Source organism: Geospiza fortis, unplaced genomic scaffold (assembly GCF_000277835.1).
Source record: "Geospiza fortis unplaced genomic scaffold, GeoFor_1.0 scaffold145, whole genome shotgun sequence".
NCBI lineage: Eukaryota > Metazoa > Chordata > Aves > Passeriformes > Thraupidae > Geospiza > Geospiza fortis.
The window spans coordinates 3,114,173-3,134,762 of record NW_005054362.1 but is presented as its reverse complement, the minus strand read 5'-3'; the positions used below and the strand labels follow the sequence as shown (position 1 = coordinate 3,134,762).

General features: G+C 41.4%; 1 protein-coding gene across 1 annotated transcript in view; it reads left to right on the top strand.

Annotated features, from left to right (window-relative positions):
- The window catches only part of CLIP1 (CAP-Gly domain containing linker protein 1), a 49,182-nt gene that overhangs the window by 16,267 nt on the left and 12,325 nt on the right, over positions 1 to 20,590 (top strand). Inside the window, 13 exon segments of the mRNA XM_031059466.1 lie at positions 869 to 1,066; positions 1,428 to 1,531; positions 2,049 to 2,109; positions 6,611 to 6,715; positions 8,043 to 8,987; positions 10,101 to 10,217; positions 11,109 to 11,166; positions 11,399 to 11,482; positions 12,076 to 12,232; positions 12,798 to 12,963; positions 13,053 to 13,268; positions 17,648 to 17,785; positions 18,856 to 18,962. Coding sequence (XP_030915326.1) covers positions 869 to 1,066; positions 1,428 to 1,531; positions 2,049 to 2,109; positions 6,611 to 6,715; positions 8,043 to 8,987; positions 10,101 to 10,217; positions 11,109 to 11,166; positions 11,399 to 11,482; positions 12,076 to 12,232; positions 12,798 to 12,963; positions 13,053 to 13,268; positions 17,648 to 17,785; positions 18,856 to 18,962 — 2,456 coding nt within the window.

Genomic DNA, 20,590 nt, shown 5'->3' with positions numbered 1-20,590 from the left:
AATTTCTCAGCTGTTAAAGACAGGTTTATGAACAGCCCTCAGGGGGTATTTTTGCTCATTTTTTTGCCTTTTTCACAACTATTGCTCACTTTACTTTGTAATTTCAGGTTATTTACTTTCCCTTCTAGCTCAGGAACTCATGAGGGTGTAGCTGGTAGGGCCATAATGAATTTTCCCTGGTACTGATTCCAGTGGGGCAAGCTCAAGGAAAACCTGGTTTCATTTTAGCTACAATTCTCCTGATTAATTCTAATCTGCATTCTTGAAGGTTAATATTCCAGATCCTTTCCTAGAAGAAATTTAGTTCCAAGTGATGGAAACATATATTTTATTTTATATACCAGTATTTGTGTTCTTCAGAAGGTTTTAGCTGTGAGGTCAAGGTAATTGCTCTTCATCCTGGCTGCTTTTGCCATGGTAGAGGTGCCAGATTCTGGTGGGAGTTCCCAAAGCTTTTCATGGAGCATTTGGAAGTGTTGGACTGCTGCTGGTGACCCAAGATAATGACCTGTTACATAGAGACATGATGTTTTTGGCTTGCTAGAAAGCTGCCTTTCTTTTTTTAATACAAAAAGATGCTTAGGAGCATTCTGAGCCAGCCTTTGTGTGAGTCTACACCTTCAACTGAGGCCTTTTATTTTCACTTCATCCTCCTGCCTCTTCCTCTGGCTGCTCCTCCTTACAGGGCTGTGTGGTGGCCACTGTTAAATTCTGGAAAATGAATTTAAATGTAAAAAGAGAAGGTGCAGTAGGTCACAGAAAGCATTTGCTTTACTAACCCTGTGCTTGTGGATCTGGAGGTACCCACTACACCCCTGTTTCCTTTCTCTTGGCGCAGAACGATTTTTAACGCATTTATTTTGTGAAGTTGACAGAAACCTCTTCCCGCTATGCAAGAAAAATTTCGGGCACCACAGCCCTCCAGGAGGCCCTGAAGGAGAAGCAGCAGCACATTGAGCAGCTCCTGGCAGAAAGGGACCTGGAGAGGGCAGAAGTTGCAAAAGCAACGAGCCACGTCGGGGAGATCGAGCAGGAATTGGCTCTGGTTCGCGATGGGCACGACCGGGTGAGGGAGTTTTTGTTCCTCTGGAACAGAGTTAACACAATGGCCTCAACCTCCAAAATGGGCTTTTCTTATTGAAAGGGGCTGGGAGACAGAGGTGGTGTGCTAAAAGTAGAATAATCCATACCTGTGAGATCTCCCTTGTGGGATCCTTGGCTTGATGAGATACCAGATGTACTGAATTTAACTTGGTTTTTTTGAACTTCACTGCAGTCTTTGATCATGTCCATATTTGATAACATTCCTGTCACTTGGCCCATCACTTCACCAAATCCTGGTTACTGAGGTACAGGTACATAACTTGGAAAAAATTCTTGTATTTCCCAGCTTAGTAAGTTTTGGTTTTGTTCCTCTTCCTGATTAGCACGTGCTGGAGATGGAGGCAAAAATGGACCAGCTCCGAGCTATGGTGGAGGCAGCTGACAGGGAGAAGGTGGAGCTCCTCAATCAGCTTGAGGAAGAGAAAAGGTAACCCCAAACTGTCCTCATTAGTGTAATTAATGTTCTTCTTGTGCTCCCCGTGCATCTTGCTGTTCATCCTGATCCAGACACATTTCTCAGTGCTGAAGTCTGTGACATCTTGAAGTCCTGTGGATACTTTGGATGTATCCTGAATTTCTGACAGTTTCCTACGTGAATGGTAGAATATATAGAATGTGAGATCAAACTGCTGATTTGGGTCACCTCAGATCATCCAGAAGGGTGACAAAAGGAGAGAATCAATGAGGATTTAAAGGGTTTTAATACAAAATACCCTCTTCAAATGTGCAGGACTAGTGATGCCTTGCTTTGGCACTGGTAGTGTTTTAAGGACAGAAATTTTGCCTCCCTCTCATGCTTCCTGTGAGATATTTCTCCTTAATGTTCCTGACAGTTTGCTGGTACAATGGGAATGTTGTCACTGTCATTCTGATTTCCACTGAAAAGTGAGCTTGAAAGCATTTGCTTCCAAAATTACCTGAATTTTAATGAGTTGTCCCCACAGGAAAGTTGAAGACCTTCAGTTCCGTGTGGAAGAAGAATCCATTACCAAAGGAGACCTAGAGGTAAAATATCTCCAGCTTTGTAAAAGGGATATCCAGGAGGGCAGGAATCATTAAAAGATGCTATCCTGGTCTAGCCACATGAAAATTATACCCATTTCTGCAGTTCTTTAGTAAGCCAATTGTCCCAGAATTGCAGGATTGCACCCCAAATTCAGTTGCACACTTCAGCAAAGGCTGTGCTATGGAAAGGCTGTAGTTATTTAGAGAAATTAAATTAATTCATAGAAAATTCTACCTTTTGCTGTTAAAAGTAACCCCTAAGAAAAAAAAATAATTTTGAAGTTACAAAATTGCTAATATTTATTGCTAATATTAATACCTATTTATTTAATAGTTAATATTTATGCCTTTGGAAATGAATATTGAAGACTTGTCCTGTTTGATCAATTTCTTGAGTAATTCCTGTGCTTCCCTTAGGGAAGGTTGATTAATGGAAGGTGTTTTGTCCTGAGAGTTTGCACATAAAATCTAAATAGCAATTCATGTGTGCAACTTTTATCTGTTGTTTATGGAATTGTAATGTTGGGCTACAGCACAGTGTGTTATTGCACAATCAGAATAGAAAACATTTAGATAAGGATTGCTCTCAGGTATTTGAGCACTGCCAAATTTTTATACCAAAATTCCAATTAATAAGCAAGATAATTTTAGTTGCTCTACTCTATTGTCTAATCAGAAGCATAAAATACAAACTGAGTTAACTGTGTTGCTATAAAGCATTTGTGATTGAAGTGCTAGCCTTATGAAAAATACTCATTTCATATAACATTTCTTTTATTTTAGTCTTCCATTCATTTTAAGATACCTATCTAGACTCTTCATAGAATGCTCCTTTTATTGTTTAGTCCATGGAAATATTTTGGTTTTTTATTTTCTGTTAAATCAATAGATAGTCATGGCAAACCATCCTAAAGACTCTGGTTTGTCAAGCTGCTTAACTTGGGGGTTTAAACTGAATTCAAGCTGATGGAATATCTCCTGTTGTTTGTGTTGGAATGGTAGTGCTGAGTCTGCAGGTGAAACATTTTTTGTTTGTTTGTTTTTTTAATTTTACTGATAGCGAAAGAGGCAGATTTCGGAAGACCCAGAAAATGTAAGAGGGCACTTCAATGTGCAGAGACATCCCATGTTAACAGATTGTGTGCAGAAAATGCTTATACTGATTCACTAACTGCATAATCTGTTATTGAGACATTGACTCTGGTATTTGTGTGCATGTTGCTTTCAGAGCAATTACAACATTTCTTGGAAAGAATGTGTGTAATGACTAAACGTGGCAATGCCATTAACTGCAGCCAGGGCCAGTGTGGCTTTAGAATTCTTTAGGGTCACAACCTTTGCAGCTCACTGAAGAGTCCAGGAGCTTGCAGAACATGACTGACCAGCATCCTGAAGTGGCCTTAATTTAAATGTAGGATTTTAGCTGTTTTCTTCACAAAATCCTGTCTGCTCTCCTATGAGATCCTGCTGCTGTTCAGTAGATGACAATTTTCCTTAGGGAAACAATCTGTCTCTTCTTCATCTTCCCATATTTGTTTCCTTTTTTCCTATATGAAATGCTAAGGGGAGAGATGATTAAAACCATCTGAACAATTACTTTACAAAGCTGTCTGATTTTACTGTATCTTCATGTAGATCCTCTTCAAATTACATAGGAAAAATGTGTTACTTGATAACAGAAATGGCCATGCAAGATGTTTAAGGAGCCCTCTTGCTTCCCCAGCTCAGACTAGTGGAATTTTAAAGGTAAATTTATCTCAAGTTGCTTCCTCTGCTGCATCCCCAGCCAAGATAGGAAGTTCTCAAGACCAGAACTGGATCCTGCTGTGCATCCTTAGGGGTTCCCTTTGCAGAGATCCCTCAAGGATCTGGTTCTCCTCCAGTCTCCCCATCAGGCTGATGCTTTGTTAGAAATAAATCTGCATGTGCCCTTCCTTCCTCTTGTTTTGTGTACTCCTCCTTTGATCCCATCTTTTCTCCTGACTTCTCTGTTCTGATGTTTCCATTAAAAATTGAGATCTTCACTCTCCAGGGGAGACTTTCCAGGCTGCCCCTGCCTGGTCCTGGTGGTGTCCTGTGATTGTGTCCCAGCACGAGGGGACTGGAGGGTGCCCTGCCCCATCCTAGAACTGATTGTCAGGATTGTGGCCTCAGCACAATTTCCCAGTTGGATGGAGAATGTCACAGGGAGGTTTATTCTGGAGTTAAGGAATAGCCAGAGCACACAGGAGCTGGAAAAGGCTGATGTCCAGCCTCCAGGTTTGGGTGGAATTCTGGGAGGTTCAAGGCAGAGACAGAATCCCATTTCCACATCAGTTCCCTGATTGTGAAGCTCTGGAGAAGGGGAAGATGATTCCTTTGGCTTTGTTGTCTGGTTTTTTTCTTTCCTGCTTTTCTCTTCCATCCAAGTTAAGGTTTACAATCAAATTATTTTCTTCTTTTTGGGGTACTCTCTCTTCTCAGTTCACTGTGTTCTTGATTTCCTCAAAGAGAACCATAATCAGTAAGAATTTCTCTCCACATCATCAGGAGAGAAATTTGAGCAGTTCAAAATTTTGCAGTGATTTTTACCTCAGTAAATGTGGAATCTGTCCCTTGGAAATCAGATTTGATTAAAGGATAATCTCTCATCTCTAAATGGGGAAAAAGGTGTCAAGCAAAGATCTCAAGAGCATTCTTTTTTAATCTTTTATTTCCATTTTGGCAGGATTTAAACTTCCTTGCCTTTGTACTATATAAGAGATGGGACTTTAAAAAACCCAGTAATCAGTGATGGTCTGTCTGATCTTTGGAGCAGTAAAGCACTGTCGATAAAATTAAGGATCAAACAGTTTGGGTTTTATGTAGCATAAAAAGGCATAAGGTTGCATATTCCAAAGGCACACAGGGGGAATTCTGTAACCATGAGATCTGAGATTTCTTGGGTAGATCCTCTTGGTGAATTAGAATTGAATTGGAATTGAATTTCCAGCTTTTAAAGCAGATTGTTTTTCAGACTTACTTACAATTTAGTTGTGGATCAAAACTAATACTGACCTGTATCAGAAAGAAAACTGAATTGTAGCCACTTATTAAATATTATTTCCTTCAGAATGCTTAATTCCATTTTCAAAGGCTATGGGCAGGAAAAACAATAATCTGTGTTCTTGGAGCATTTTTGCCTGTCACACCCTGAAGATCTTCCACTGAGAGAGAAACAGACCTGCTACAGAATGAAAACATCAACAGATCTAAGGAGCAGCTTTCAAGTGTTTGTGGACCAAGGAACTCCATAGAAACACGGCCAACTATTTTCAGCTGTTTAAAAAATTCACCCCCTTGCATGTGTGGATGCTTTTGGGAAGGAAGAACTTGCTGCTGCCAGAAGGAATTCTGTGTTTGGAGAAGCAGATAAGGAACTCATCCCCATCTTTATATTTCTCTTTCATTTTTTTCTCTTCCCTACTTCAGAGGTGCAGGTCAGGTTTGAATTACCTGCTGGACTTTCCCTGCACCTCCCAAACTTCAGGTTCTCTTGCAGGCCTCAGGGACTATCTGGGTATCAAGCCAGAATATCAAATATTCTGTGTTCTTGCTAAAAATTCTGTTTGTAAGCAAAAGGCAGGAGGTTCCTGTTCACTTGGGTTCATCTGTGTCCCACTTCTCTTTAGGAACCTGTTAGAATTCCAAAGATCTTACTTTTTTTTCTTACTTCCACATATTCTTCAATATATTTAGACATCCATAACTGCAGAGCAACCAGGCTGATTCACATTTTTATCTGGTTTTGAGGAATCTTGTTCCTTGCTTTCTTCCTGAAAGAGGAGAAGGGAGGGAAAAGAGGAGGATTTTGGAGTTACAGACAACCATTCTCTATCTATTTCTGTTCAGATAATTCAAACCATAGTGACAGAGGAGCCTTCATGTTCCCAGGTCTTGGCCAGAAGCATTTTTATGGCTGAGACTTAGAGACAGCTACTATCAAAGAAAGAAAGTTAAAGTTTTGATTTGTCACATGAGCTTCAGTGGAGAATTTTTGTCCCCTTGTTAATGAGTAATTTTTTTATAAAATCAGCCAAAGGCATTAAAGGAAAAGGTAGTGGGATGACAAGGAAAGGGACTTACCATCCTGTTAGAACAGGAAGAGATTTGTATGCACATATACATATTTTGGACATAACTATTCTAATTTGTGCTGAAAACTTCATGTACTGATAAATAACTTCTACTCAGCTGCATGAAACTTTTTTTTGTTCCCATTTCTCCGTTTGCTGTTAATTTTATTTATTTATTTATTTATTTATTTTACACCTTTGATTTCATTTTTACACGCCCATCCATTCACACCTTCAGCCCATCCTCCTCATCCATAGCATTTTCCTGCCCATTTTCCCCCCCTTGCATCCTCTCTGCTCACCTGTTAGAAGGCTCTGGCAGCACGGCCTGCATGTGGCTCCTCCTCTTGTGCTGGCATGTGATGGTGGCACCGTTGTGTTCTCTTCCTCTCCCTCTCCACTAACAGACGCAGACCAAACTGGAGCATGCCCGCATTAAGGAGCTTGAACAGAGCCTGCTCTTTGAAAAGACCAAAGCTGACAAACTCCAGAGGGAGTTAGAAGACACTAGGGTAATGGTTTTCCCTGTTTGAATAACGAGCCTGATCTGTGTTGTGGAAGATTTCTGATGGCACAGTGCCGGGGGTGACACGTGCTGGAACAGGTCCTTGCTCCTGCCGTAGCCAGAGCTGGAACACTGTAAAAAATTAGGATTAATTTTGAGCTTCCATGGGGTGTGTGTGTGTGCCTGGACATGTGGCTCGTACAAGAACTCAGGTAAGATGTCTTCACACTGCAAAAGTAATCCTTGGATGCAAAAGTAGCAAGATGGGATCATGAGTTGACAGAAAGGAACATTCAATTAGCATGAGCTGACAGAAGGGAACATTCATTAGCTCATTTTAAAAATTAGCACAGTTCATTAAACCCCAAAAACCTAAGATTGAACATGCCAGTCCTTTTAACACAAACTGAGTATTTGGGGCTTGGTTTCTGAGCTCTTCAGTAGCTGCTGCACTGTTTGCTTTACTAAATCATGGTTTGCAGTGGCTTTTTAGCTCTTTTTTTCCCACCAATGATATAATCTTTTAATGGATATCCCAGTAATTAATAGTACTGCTGCCTGTCAGAATATTACTGACATACTTGCTACCAAGTCAGAAGTTCAGCAGATGTCAATTTTTAAAGAAAAATAGATATACACACACACACACACATATTCATACTCACACATGGGGATTTTCTTGAAGGTCAGGTGGGATGAACAAAAAAACCCAGAATGAATATAAAACCAACAATTCAATGTGTAATAAGTACTTTTAAAGGGCAGCTGTGGGTAAGTAATATCTTTTCCAGGAGGTTAAAGCAGTAACTTCCTAATTAGAATTAATTCTGGGAGCTTTTCTGTTGCAAAAACTGCTCCAGCAGTCAGTGAAAAGCTCAGATGGTGCCAGGACACTTTTTCAGAGAGAAGCAGATATAGAAGGGATTTCAGAGGATTTATCAGTTCAAAATATGTTTATCAATTTCTGACAGTCTTGTAGCAGGTGTGAGATGAATTAGGAGGAAATTATTTCAACAAAGACCTCAAGATTCTCCATTCTTTTCCAGTCTGCCTTAAAATGGTTCTGAGGAACATTTTGTTAATCATTGATAATACTCATCAGGGTGGCTTGTAAATTTTTATCAAGTTATTTCTAGATACTACCAGAAGAACAAATTTTAGTAAATTCTGTGTTTATAGACAATAAAAAATGTTTGTCATCTGAACTGTGGACATTTTTCCCTTTTTGAAGCAATTTGCAACGCTCAGTGGAAGCTTTTCAGCAAGGCCTGAGTGTCTTTGTATGAAATGTATCTTTTATAATTCTTCTTTTCTTAAAATGCTGTTGATCATAGGTGGCCACAGTGTCAGAAAAGTCCCGGATCATGGAGCTGGAGAGGGACCTGGCACTGAGGGTGAAGGAGGTGGCTGAGCTCCGAGGGAGGCTGGATTCCAGCAAACACATCGACGACGTGGACACTTCTCTCTCCCTGCTACAAGAAATCAGTTCTTTGCAAGAAAAAATGGCAGCAGCTGGCAAAGAACATCAGAACGAGATGAACTCGCTGAAAGAGAAGTTTGGCCTTAGTGAGGAGGCCTTGCAGAAAGAGATCAAGTCCCTTTCAGCTTCAAATGAGAGAATGGCAAAGGAAAATGAATCCTTGAAAAGCAAGCTTGACCATGCCAACAAGGAGAATTCTGATGTGATTGAGCTGTGGAAGTCCAAGCTGGAATCTGCAATTGCCTCCCATCAGCAAGCAATGGAAGAGCTGAAAGTTTCTTTCAGCAAAGGTGTTGGGGCTCAGACAGCAGAATTCGCTGAGTTAAAGACTCAGATTGAGAAGATGAAATTAGACTATGAGAATGAAATGGCAAATCTAAAACTGAAGCAGGAAAATGAGAGATCTCAGCACCTGAAAGAGATCGAGTCCCTGAAAGCAAAACTGGTGGCAGTCACGGAGGAGAAAGAGCAAAACCTGGAAAGCCTGAAGACCAAACTGGAAAGTGTGGAAGATCAGCACCTAGTAGAAATGGAAGACACTTTAAACAAATTGCAGGAAGCTGAGATAAAGGTAAAGGAGCTAGAGGTACTGCAAGCCAAGTACAATGAACAAACCAAAGTTATTGATAGTCTTACACCACAGATCAAAGCTGCTGAAGAAAAGCTTTTGGACCTTGCTGCACTTGAGAAAGCCAATTCTGAAGGTAAATTGGAAATCGAGAAACTTAGCAAGCAGCTTGAGGCAGCTGAGAAACAAATTCAGACTTTAGAGACTGAGAAGGGTGATGGAATTAGCCAGGTTTGTATCAACATCCATCCTTTTCGTTTTCTTTTGCTTTTATTTTACATTTGTACCCTTTTAATCTGCTATAGGAAATACATCACAGAAAAAATGAGTTTTACTGAATGTGTATCTTGGGACCATCTGAGGAGGTTTAGAGGAGCAGTAACTGGGTCCTGTCTCAACAGGTTTTGCTGCTCCACCTGCACCAATCAGCAAAAGGAAAAAATTCCTTTTCCTTGCTGCAGATCTGGGCATGTCTGTGCTGAAATCTTCCTGTTATGGAAAAGTTGTTGGCTTGTTTGGGATGAGGCTTTAACCTTTGGGGATAAACAAGGGGACGTGGGACTCAGTGGGGAAACGTTTCCTTCATTACCTGTCCCCTCCTCTGACAAGGTGATGGGAGAGGCTTTTAAAACAAAAGAAAGCACAGAAAATCCTGGTGGAACTTTTCTTTAGGCCAAGGCTCTGCAGGGATGTTTTTGGCACTGTTTGACAGCATTTTAGGACACAGACTGCAACTTGGTGCAGGATTTTCCTTGGGTTTGGATGAAACCTCTGTAAAGCTGATGGTAGTGAAGAGTAGTGGGGAAATAACTGGAAAAAGCTTTCCTAAACTCTTCACAGGTGGTTCCAAGATATCAAATTTTTACCTTTGACTCTTTTTTGAGGCCACAGTGGATTTCTGCACTTGGTGTGGTCCAGAGATTCCCTCCCTGTGTGTGTGTATTGATCTGATCAGCCAATTGAAGCACAAATCAATCAGTTCAAATAACAAAAACAATAAAGAACCAAAACTACTGATTGAACTAATGCTGAAACTTTGAAATTGTGAGTGTATTCAAAAATGTCTGCCATTAAATAATGTATTCACAATTAATGCCAAAAGAACTAAATTTTAATGATTTCAAATCTATTCCAAGATGCAATTAGTGCTGTGATGTATGTAATCATCAGTGGAAATCAGCTTCACTCAATCAACCCATCATGTTTTTTTCTTAATTTTTTTTATTTTTCATCTTAGAGTGATTTTAATATTACAGTTATTTCTTTCAGATTCACCTTTTAATTTTCCTAATTTTTCATTCATGTTTCTCATTTTATTTTACTCCATTTCATCACCTTTGTTAGGCCAGTAATCTGGCCAAAGAACTGCAGGGCAAAGAGCAAAAGCTTCTTGACTTTGAGAAAAACTTGAGTGCAGTAAATCAAGTTAAAGATTCTTTGGAAAAGGAACTTCAAGTTTTGGTGAGTAATACCCCAAAATTTTGACTTTACTCTTTGGATTTTGGGTTTCATGGTGAGAGTGTCATAGAAATCTGTGGATCAGCTCTGAGCAAAGCCTTCCAAAGGTGTTTTACTCATGGAAAAAATGGGAAGGGTTCATGGTTAATGGGATCTTCTCAAAATAAAAAGAGCATTTCACCTCAGGCCTGCTTTATCAGGTGTTTTGTCTAAATAGAACTCATCTATTTATGGATTGCAGATAAAATTAAACTAAATCAAAGGCAGCAGCAATTTAAATTTAGACTGCTCATTAAGGAAGACTTAATGGCCCTTTATTGTAGCTGTTGTGCCAATTAATGCTTGCTACACACTTCTTATAAATGGTTTTAAAAGACATTTCCCATTTAAATAAATTTCCAAATGCTGTGTTGTTGGGTGGGGTTTCCCTGAGGAACTGCACTGACATTAGTAACAAAACAATGGGATTTTTGGTCTTTCCATGGCCAATAATAAATATTCAAACTTGGTGGAAGATCCTCACTTGCCTTCCTGAAAATCCTCCCTTTTCTTCATTGTCTGCCATCAGTTCCTGCTGGTAAAGCTGGAGAACCCTGCTAGGAGATGGCTCACAGGTGTCCCCTGTGCAGCCTGGGAGCAGCAGAGATGGAAACCCCAAATTGTTGTTTCCCACCCTGGAATCTGGCAGCTGATGGAGGAGTTGCTTTAATGTTGAGGGACTTGCAGCCAAGGCAAGGGAAGATCTGTGCTAAGCTGTAACCCAAAAACTTGAGATCTGTTTATGATAGGAGCAAAGATTGTTCTATTTGTACATGAAAACTACCAAATACAAATTCAGTGGTTGAACTGTACTGTTACTACCAAGCCTAACTTGAGTTTTTATCAATTTTTCAGAAAGAAAAATTTACTACTGCAGCTGATGAAGCAGAGAATGTTCAACAAGCTATGCAAGGTATGTGCTGCTAAAATAAACAGAGAACTAAAAAGCTGCAGAAATGAAATGCCAACAAAATGGCTTTTTTAAACACTTCCAAGCTCCTAGCTGATGTCCCAGCAGTTTGAGGGGCTGTGGAAAGGACAGGATTATTTGTGGCCTCTCTGAAGGGTGACATACCTTGCAAGTAGGTAGAATTGTCTGCATTTAAGTAGTTACTAACTTTGTTTTCCAAATTTTACTTGCCTAGAAACGGTGAAGAAGCTGAACCAAAAGGAAGAGCAGTTTGCACTCATGGCTTCGGAACTGGAGCAGCTCAAGTCTAGTTTGACTGGTAAGGAAGGGATGGGATGGAATGTTCTGGAAATGCCTCAGCTTTGTGCTCTGTAGCCTGTAGGAGGCTTTGCTGTGCCTTTCAGCTCTTTAGATCTCTGTAAAACCAGTGCAGGGGATTTGTGCCCTGAAGCAAACCTTGCCTGGTGGGAGAAGTGACCCCAAGGCTGCCCCTGCCCCTGGCAGTGCCTGCCCTGCCCTGAGGCATTTTTTCACTGGAGCTCTGTGCTCCCTTCCTTGTTCATTTTCTGCTGCTGTGCTGAACAGCTGATGAGTGATTTCACCTGCAGGACCTGCAGGTCTCTTCCTCCATTGCTTCCTTCCCCTCTGAGACAGCAGAACTTGTACCAGCATCTGATGGCCTGGAGTGAAACACTTCTGAAACAAAGGGCCTGTGAGCAGCTGCTCTTTGCTAAGAGTCCTTAACCTTCTGCTGCAGTTACCAGTTCAATCAATCATTATTTTTCTTTTTAAAGGAGTGATCTGTGAGGTCTGGAGCATCAGTATTGCTGATTTTAGTTCTTTAGTTCTCCAGCTGTTCTTTGCATACCGTTCCTCTAAAATTTACAGCTTAACCACTTTTGTTTTGCTCAGAGATGGAGAGGAAGCTGAGGGAGCGAGAAGAGAGGGAGCAGCAGCTGATGGAAGCAAAAGCCAAACTTGAAAATGACATTGCAGAGATTATGAAGTCATCAGGAGACAGCTCTGCCCAGCTCACAAGGATGAACGATGAGCTGAGGTTAAAAGAAAGGTATTTCATCTCTGTCACATCACATCTCCACTCCCACTCTCCCAGCTTCTCCTTTTATTTTTCTGTAAGTATCTGAACAAGATGCTTCTGAGTGTCACATTGATATGACAAGTGAGCTTATTCTTGCAAACTAAATCAATCAAAACAGTCTCCTGGGAGTGGTTTGAAGAGCATCCAACACTGATAATTCCAAAATTCTTACATAACGTGCTTCTCATTGCCCACAGTAAATGACCTCTTGAATAATCCAGACTGTTTTGTGATTGTGCTTCATGATTATTCGATTACCTGATAAACTCAGTTTATTTAGATATATAAAAGACTTGGGTCACAATTTTGTGAGAGAAAATGTGGGAGGTTTTTCCCAAATAAAAATTGTATGTACAATACTGGGGAGAATATAACTTGATCTTCCCTGTTTAGCAGAACACTATCTTTGAAACAATGAAATCTCTTTCTAAATGCTTGGTCAGAATACAGAACTCCAGCACAATCTTGGCTCTTTCATCTCTGTACTTGTGGTGCTGTCAGCAAAAAGTGATGTTCTTTCATTTGGTCTTTCCAGGCAGTTGGAGCAAATACAGCTCGAGCTCACAAAAGCAAATGAAAAGGCAGCTCAGCTTGAGGAAAACGTGGAGCAGACAACCCAGAAAGCTGAGCAGAGTCAGCAGGAAACTCTCAAGATTCATAAAGCAGAACTGAAAACTCTGCAGGATCATTTAACAGACATGGTAAGAACAATTTTAAAAGCACTAAAACTGTGCAGAAAAATGGTCCCACTGCTGCTTGAACTGTGTTTTACTGTCTTGCCTTCCACCAGAAAAAGCAGATTGAGAGCAGCCAACATCAGTACAAAGATCTTCAGGCAAAGCACGAAAAAGAAATTTCTGAGCTGGTGGCTAAACATGATGCAGATATCCAAGGGTTTAAGCAGAACCTGCTGGATGCAGAAGAGGCACTGAAAAGTGCCCAGAGGAAAAACAGTGAGCTGGAGGCACAGGCTGAGGAGCTGCAGAAACAAGCAGAGCAGGCCAGAGTAAGTGGCTTTTGTCACTCTGCAAGTGACTTAAAGTTCAAATTTTCTGTCTCAGTGACTCGTTTTCTCTCTGCTTCAACCTCTCAGAGCCAGATTTTTGTAGTTTTTCTGTTTTGAACTTTCCCAGGGTATGTGGGTGTGGGTTAGGGAGGAGAAGCCCACAGGACAAACTGGTTGTTAGTTCTGCTCTCAGTTCCACAAGAGTTGATGAGATACAGTTCTTTAATATCAGTTAACATTTTATGTTCATAGATCTGGCTCAGCACAGCCAGTTGGAGCCAGATGTTGTTCCCTGGTTTTTTATATGCTTGCATTTTAAGATGCATTGTGAACTACTTCATTTAGAGGCTACACACCTTTTATTTTGTAGTATGTTCTGCAGCTATTCAGGGTGTAGCTTGACTTTAGCAATTTTAATTTTTCCTCCTGTTTCTTTGACTTCACTGCTTGCTATCATGTCTCAGCAATTATTTGCTATAATCTTTGCTGTATGATTTAGCAAATTATTTAGTGTATAAATTGACACACAATATTGACAGCACTAATGTGGTGTTTTGAATTAAAGGGATAAAATTAAAGGGATCATGACAACATATTTTTGAGAAACTCATGAGGAGGTGAAACTGAGAATTGGAAGTCAGTTTCCAATAGAACTCATTGCATTTTAATTCACTTAGAGTCTCGTGAAATCATTCTGTAGCTCTTCTTTTGAACAATTTACAGTCAGTCAATTTATTGAGAGTACTTTTAAAAATTACATGAAATTTTGGATGGAGGAACCTTTAAACCATTATAATTTTAATATTATTTAGCCACTAAAAACCTCTTGTGGATGATGTGTGTTCTGTAATGTGACAGGGGTGTCTGTCAGCAGTTGAGCTCAAACAGGCACTGTGTGTCAGTGTATACACTTTTAAAACTTAAGTTACAGTTGCTCTATTTGCCCTTAAAGCACATTTCTCATTTGTCTGCTTGACCTGATTTTTGTTTTCCCTTCTCCCCGACTTTATTTCTTTAGTCCTTAAGCTCTGTGTTAGCCTCATCCAGAAAAGAAATCGAACAAATGTCAGACAAGATGAGGGCTTTGATATCAGAAAAAGAGACTTTGGCACAGGAGGGGAATACTTTAAAATTAGAGAGAGGTCCCTTGTTATCAGAACTTAAAGAATTGGAATCAAAGATTTCGTTAATGCAACAAGACCAAGAAGAACTGAAGGCAGAAAATAAAAGAATCCTAAAGCAGAAGGAAGAAGCTGAGGCCAAAAGCCAGCAGGAGAGCATAGAAAAGGGAGCACTGGTTTCTGAGAAAAGCAAATTGCTCTCTGAACTCGAGGCAGTGCAGGCAAAGCTGCTGAAGGCAGCTCAGGAAAATGAGGCTCTCCATTCCTTGGAGTTAACCTTGTTCCAAAAGCTGGAGGAACTTCAGGCCAGCAAAGATGCCATGGATGTGGCGTGTCAGAAACATATCAAAGAATGGGAAGAGCTGGACAGTTATCAGAAGAGACTTTTGGAAGAGAAAGAAGCAGTTCTAAAAGACAAAGATGATGTTATCCAGAAGCTGGGAAGTTCTTGTGAGGCCCTGGCCAGAGAGCTCCAGCAACAAGTGTCAGCTCTGGCTGCAGAGAGAGTGTCAGCCCTAGGGGAGCTCTCGGCTCTTCAGGACAGACACAAAGCCCTGGAGGAGGAGCTGGCCAGGGTCTTGTCAGGCCTGCAGGAAGAGAAGGAGATGCTCCTCAAAGACACAGAAAGGCTGCAAGTGAGTTTAGACAAGGCAGTCAGTGAAAACCAAGTGTTAAAAGTGAGAGAGGAGGAGATGCAAACCCAGCTCACCAAAGCAATGAAAGACACCCAGGAGCTGCAGAGTTCCCTCGAGAGCCTCACTTGTCTCCTTGAGGAAATGAAAGCCTCAAGAGACACACTCAGTTTGGAATGTAATCACTTACATCAGGAGAAAGAGGCTCTTTCCTCATCAGAACAAAGGCTTTTGGCCGAAAGGGAGCAACTTCTCAATGAAAATAAGGCAACTGCTGAGAAGCTTGTGGAGGCCTCAGCATATGCTGAGCTTTGTGAGAGAATCTGCACTGAGAAAATGAACAAGCTGACCTTGGAGAAGGAATCTGTCCTTCAGAAGTTGTTGCAGTTTGAAGAGCACAATGAGGCTCTTCTCCAAGAGAGGAAGGAACTGGAGACAAAATACTTGGAGCTTCTTGATGAAAACGAGTCTTGTGCAAAGGCAGTTTCTGATCTGAAGAGGGAACGTGAGCTGGACCTCTTGTCCAGGAACGCTCTGGCTGAAGAGAATGCCACACTCCAAGATTCCATTGAAGCCCTGAAGGGAGAACTCAGTAAGAAGACTGTAGAAAATCAAGAGTTAATAGCCTGTAAATGTGACCTTTCCAATCTTCTGAAGAAGGCCCAGGATGCCGAAAGGGCATTAGAAGGTGAGCTGGCAGCTGCAGCACACACCAAGCAGGTCCTGTCGTCCTCCTTGGACACCTGCTGCTTTGCCAGGGAAATGCTGACCAGGGAGAGGGATGAGCTGCAGGAGGAGTGTCAGAAATTAAACAAAGAGGTTGCTCTTGTGAAAGAATCCTTAACCTTGGAAAAGGAAGCTCGAAAACTGGACGAGAAATCATTTCTGTTGGGACGTACAGAACTTCAAAGGAATATCTGCTGCTTGGAGAAGGAGCTAGAAGAGCTGAAAGAGAAAAACAAAGTTCTGGCTGAGAAAACACATTTCATTGAGGAGAAAGAAAAATGTGAAATTAAACTGGTGGAAATAATGAGAGAGGAGCAAGTGATCTGTGCAGAGAAAGAGCACGTCGCTGCCAACACAAAGCGACTGAAGAGTAACTTTGCCTCCGTGTCCAAACCAGCGGCCGAGTTCCGGGGCGCGCACAGCGGCATCGCCGGGAAGATGGATGTGCTGGAGCACGAGATGCAGCTGATGGAGAAGGAGGGAACTGAGGACCTTCAGGACCTGGAGATCCTGAGGAAGGAGCAGAAAAATCTGCTCCTCAGTCAGGAGGGACTAGTGAAGGAGAAGGGGATATTATTCCAGGATTATTACAGACTCTATGAGGAGGTTAAACTTTTAGAACAAACTAACAGTGACCTCTCAGGCAAATTGTTGGAGTCTCAGGGCCAAAATCAGATGCTGCAGGAGCAAATGAACAATCTGATTTTGAAAATAAAAGAAATTGAGACTCTCCAGGCCCAAGCAGTAGTACAGAAACCAGAGGTATTGAAATTCATAGTTAAAAGTCAAGTCTGGGGCTGATTTTACTAATCCTGAGCACTAACCCTGGTGTCTGTCTGCACTTCCCTGCACACTCAGCACTTCATAACACACTGCACTTGTGGGCTCTCTCAGTGTGGTACTTGGGGGGTGTTGCAAGTTGCAACTGTGAGTCTAAAAGACACTTTTTTTTTCTTTTGGTTTTTTTTTTAATATTTTAAACTACAAAAGCCTCTATTGTTGCTGAATGTGGCAAGAAAACAACATAAACTGTGAATAAAAGGAAGTTGTGTTCCCTGAATCCGGGAGGAGACATTGAGCAGCTCCTTCTGGTGAAGGACTCTGCAACATAAAATTTAAAGTAGTAATAGATTAGATTTTAAATTGGATCTTTGTGTAATTTTGTGTGTAATTACAGCAAACTACCAACCTGAGTTACTCCAAAAATATGAAAGAATGTGCTGCTTCTGTAAATTGGATAAAAGCAGTGTGAGAGAAAGGGAAAGATGTTGACAATTCTGGGGTTCTTTTTATTCACAGAAGTGTTTTGTATTCACCACCAACAAATTCTTTATAAAATACTTTGATTTTCAGTTTGTGTGGCTTGAAGCCCAGAAAATCACATTGAGTGCAAATTGGAATCAGGAGATCCTATAGATTGCACCTGCCTAAGTATTTTAATATCATTGTGAAGTATTTCCTTTATGAGACCATAATGAACAACACTGAAATAATGCAATATTTGGCTTTATCTCTAATTCCATTATTTCCAAATATTTGAGGTTTTGTAATTCCATATTTCTGAAAATACACCAGGCTGTTGGAAGTGAATATCTGTTGAATTATTACTGCCTAAAGAGGTGAGAGCAATCACAGTGGTGGTAATGAGAAATCCAGGAATTAAAATTCCTCAGAGGTGACATGAGCATGGGATTATAATCTGTTTCTGCATGGAATTGAATCCTCAGTTCATTTTATACTTTATACAGCTCCAAAATGCTTATAAATTCCTAGTTTAAGTCCTTACTTACCTGGGAAGCAGCTGACAAACCATGGAGCTGTGCATAAAGTATTGATCTTTTGCTGTCAGAGTTCCTGTTGGGAATAACTGGTTTTTTTCCCCACCTCCCTTTATATCCAGGTGGCCAAACTGGCAGAAGATGTTTCCCAGGCAGTGGAGCAGGTGACCAAGGAGAAGGATGCCATTCACAAAGAGAAGATTGAAACTTTGGCCTCTTTGGAGACCTCGAGACAGACAAACCAGAAGCTGCAGAATGAAGTAATCACATCAAATGCTTATCTGTGAAAAGTTTTGCCTGTTTTGTGAGAGCAGCTGTTGAATTGTAGAGAATTGAAATAGGCAGGATTCTGTCATTTTCCCACTGTGAAAAATTACTGGATGAGCACAGAGTGATGGAAATGCGCTCGGCTTTCTGGTCATGGTTATTTTGTGTTTTGCACGTGGTGTCAGTCCAAGGTGCAGCAGTTCCCTTTGGTGTCTGTGTCCTGTCCATGTCTTCCCACCACTCTGTGCTGCTGCAGGGCCTGAGGAGGGGCAGGATGCCCTGACCCTTGGCTGTTCAGCACTGCCAGAGCACTGGGGGTGAGCAGCTGGGCTGCCCCCACTGCTGGCTCAGGGGCGATTCCAGCGGGATCTGCCAGTGTGGAATTAGGATTGGTGACGTTCCTGTGGGAGGGGTTCCTGTCCTGGATTAAAAAAATCCACAGGGTCCTGCAGTGCCATGAGAATGGCTGCAGATTATCTGTTATGTAATAAATACACTCTGTAGTGCATGCAAACAAATCAGCTCCATGAGCTCCTGGTGTTTCTGTGGGGGACACGAGCCCAGGAAATCCGTGCCCAGCACTTTGTCCCATGCAGCAAGATCTCTGCAAGGAATTCATTTCCTGGGGTGCAGGCACAGCATTCAGCCCTCCTCACTCAGAAAATAAGGTATGGAAAAGCAGAATTCATGAGTTATCTTAGAGGAATAAAGACCAAGGGGACAGCTGGTTTTAGCAACAAGCTCTGCATTTAAAAAACAAATAATGCTCTGAGTGCTGCAGCAGTTAATTGAGGTGCTTTGGGCTTTACCTTGGGATGCTGACCCCACATTCCTGAAAACTGCTCTCCAGTGGGCTTGGAATTCTTTGTGCTACTCTGTTTTGAATGCAGAGGTCTTGTAACATCTGTTGTTGGACAAATACATCAGTCCAGACAGGCTGGGTTAATTTAGGGGCTAAAGATACAGATATATAGATATATATATATAGATAGATATAGATATATAGATATATATATATCTGAGTGGTTTCATTGATGTAATGAGGGTTTTTTCCCTCTTTAAGTTGGACATGCTTAAACAAAACAACCTGAAAAATGAAGAGGAACTTAATAAGTCAAAAGAGCTTCTAAATCTGGAGAACAAGAAAGTGGAAGAACTTAAAAAGGAATTGTAAGTATTTCACTGTTAAATCTGTTCGTTTTTGTGGGTACATTTACCTTTTTTTTTTAATTGTCTTTCAGCCGCTTTCTGGTATCCTGACTTATAAAGCAGATATTGGGTCAAAATTGTTTGCCAAATGTTTGGCATGTGCAAAACTTGACATGAGAATATTGCTACTAAATTGCTGAAGGGAATGAAAGAAATCCTTGGAGAACAGTTTGAAACAATTTGTTTGCTGGAGGGTTCTGCCACCCAAGGGCACGAGATAATACTAAAACCTTTATTAGAAGAGAATTCTGATTTAATTACAAGTACACTTGGAGTTTTAGGTGGCTTTGCTCATAGAAACTTGACTCTGCTTTTATTATTATTGTAGTTGCATTTGGCATTTTGTGACAGCTCTGTGGTGACACCAGGACACAGGGGCCACCAGCTCACAGAATTCAGTGTCTGGCTGTGGCTTTGGAAGACCTGGGGCCTTGCACAGACCCCTTTGAGAAAACCAGGATTTCTTTCCAGGAATTGTGGAAAGGCAGCAGAAACTGGGCTGTAATTTGCCAGGCAGGAATTATTTATAGGAGATGCTGCCTTGAAAATCTCCAGCACCACCAGGTGTTCTCAGGACCCTGATCACTCTGAGGGGGTTAATTCTGTTCTTTCTTAGATTGAATGTGGCCTCTGATCATCAGTGCTGAGACCTTGGGGAGAAAGGGAAGCTTGTGTAGTTTTGAATTGATCTTTGCTGGTTGTTTGGTGTGTTGCCCTGTTCTAATGGCAGTAAGAATTAGCTTGGTGCCAGGGATTCCTGAGCAGCAGAGAGCAGAGCTCAGGGGGAGCTGTGAGAGGTGAGGAGGGCAGAGGGAATGTGGTGCCTTTGGAGCAGGGGGATGGGACAGGGACAGGGACAGGGACAGGGACAGGGACAGGGACAGGGACAGGGAGTCCTCTGGGGAAGGCTGGGCTGAGGGAAAGCTGCAGTGCCTGAGGCTGCTGCCAGGGCCACCCCTTGGGAACTCCTTGCCAAGGAATTCCCAACAAACAGAGGAGCATTTCAGTGACCCCAGCGCTGGGTATGGGGTTTTTTTAACACCCTAAATAATCTGTGCCTTAATGCCAGAAGAGGAGGAGGGGATGGTGCTGCACCTCAGCAAGGAAACAGGGTTAGAAATAGGTGTGTTCCTGCCCAGCAGGAGTCACTGAGAGGTGGGAGTAGTTTGCTCCAGTCCAGGGGGATCAGGGTGGGAATTTGCCAAGGTGAGACCAGGTAGAAGGAATGGTTGAAAAATCAGAGTCCCATGAGATGCTGAACTAAAATCAGACTTTGTCTAAATGTGCCAACAGATCCTTGTATTTTGAAGGGCTTGAATAAGTTTGTGAAGTAAGGGTTCTTCTACTTCTCACACTTATAAAAGTATTTTAATATTCCAGTCAAGTCTGTAGTATTGGCACACAGGAGTACTGCATCTCCTTTTTTAAAAAACAAAAGAGTAATAGAAATTACTATTCAGTGAAATTAAGGGTATCTTTTGTGGTTTTTAAGAGATGTCAGATCTTAAAGATTTTCTGTTAGTCACTCATGTTTCACCCAGCATGCTAAATGTTTTTAAAAATTTGTTGCAAATAAATGTATTTTAAGG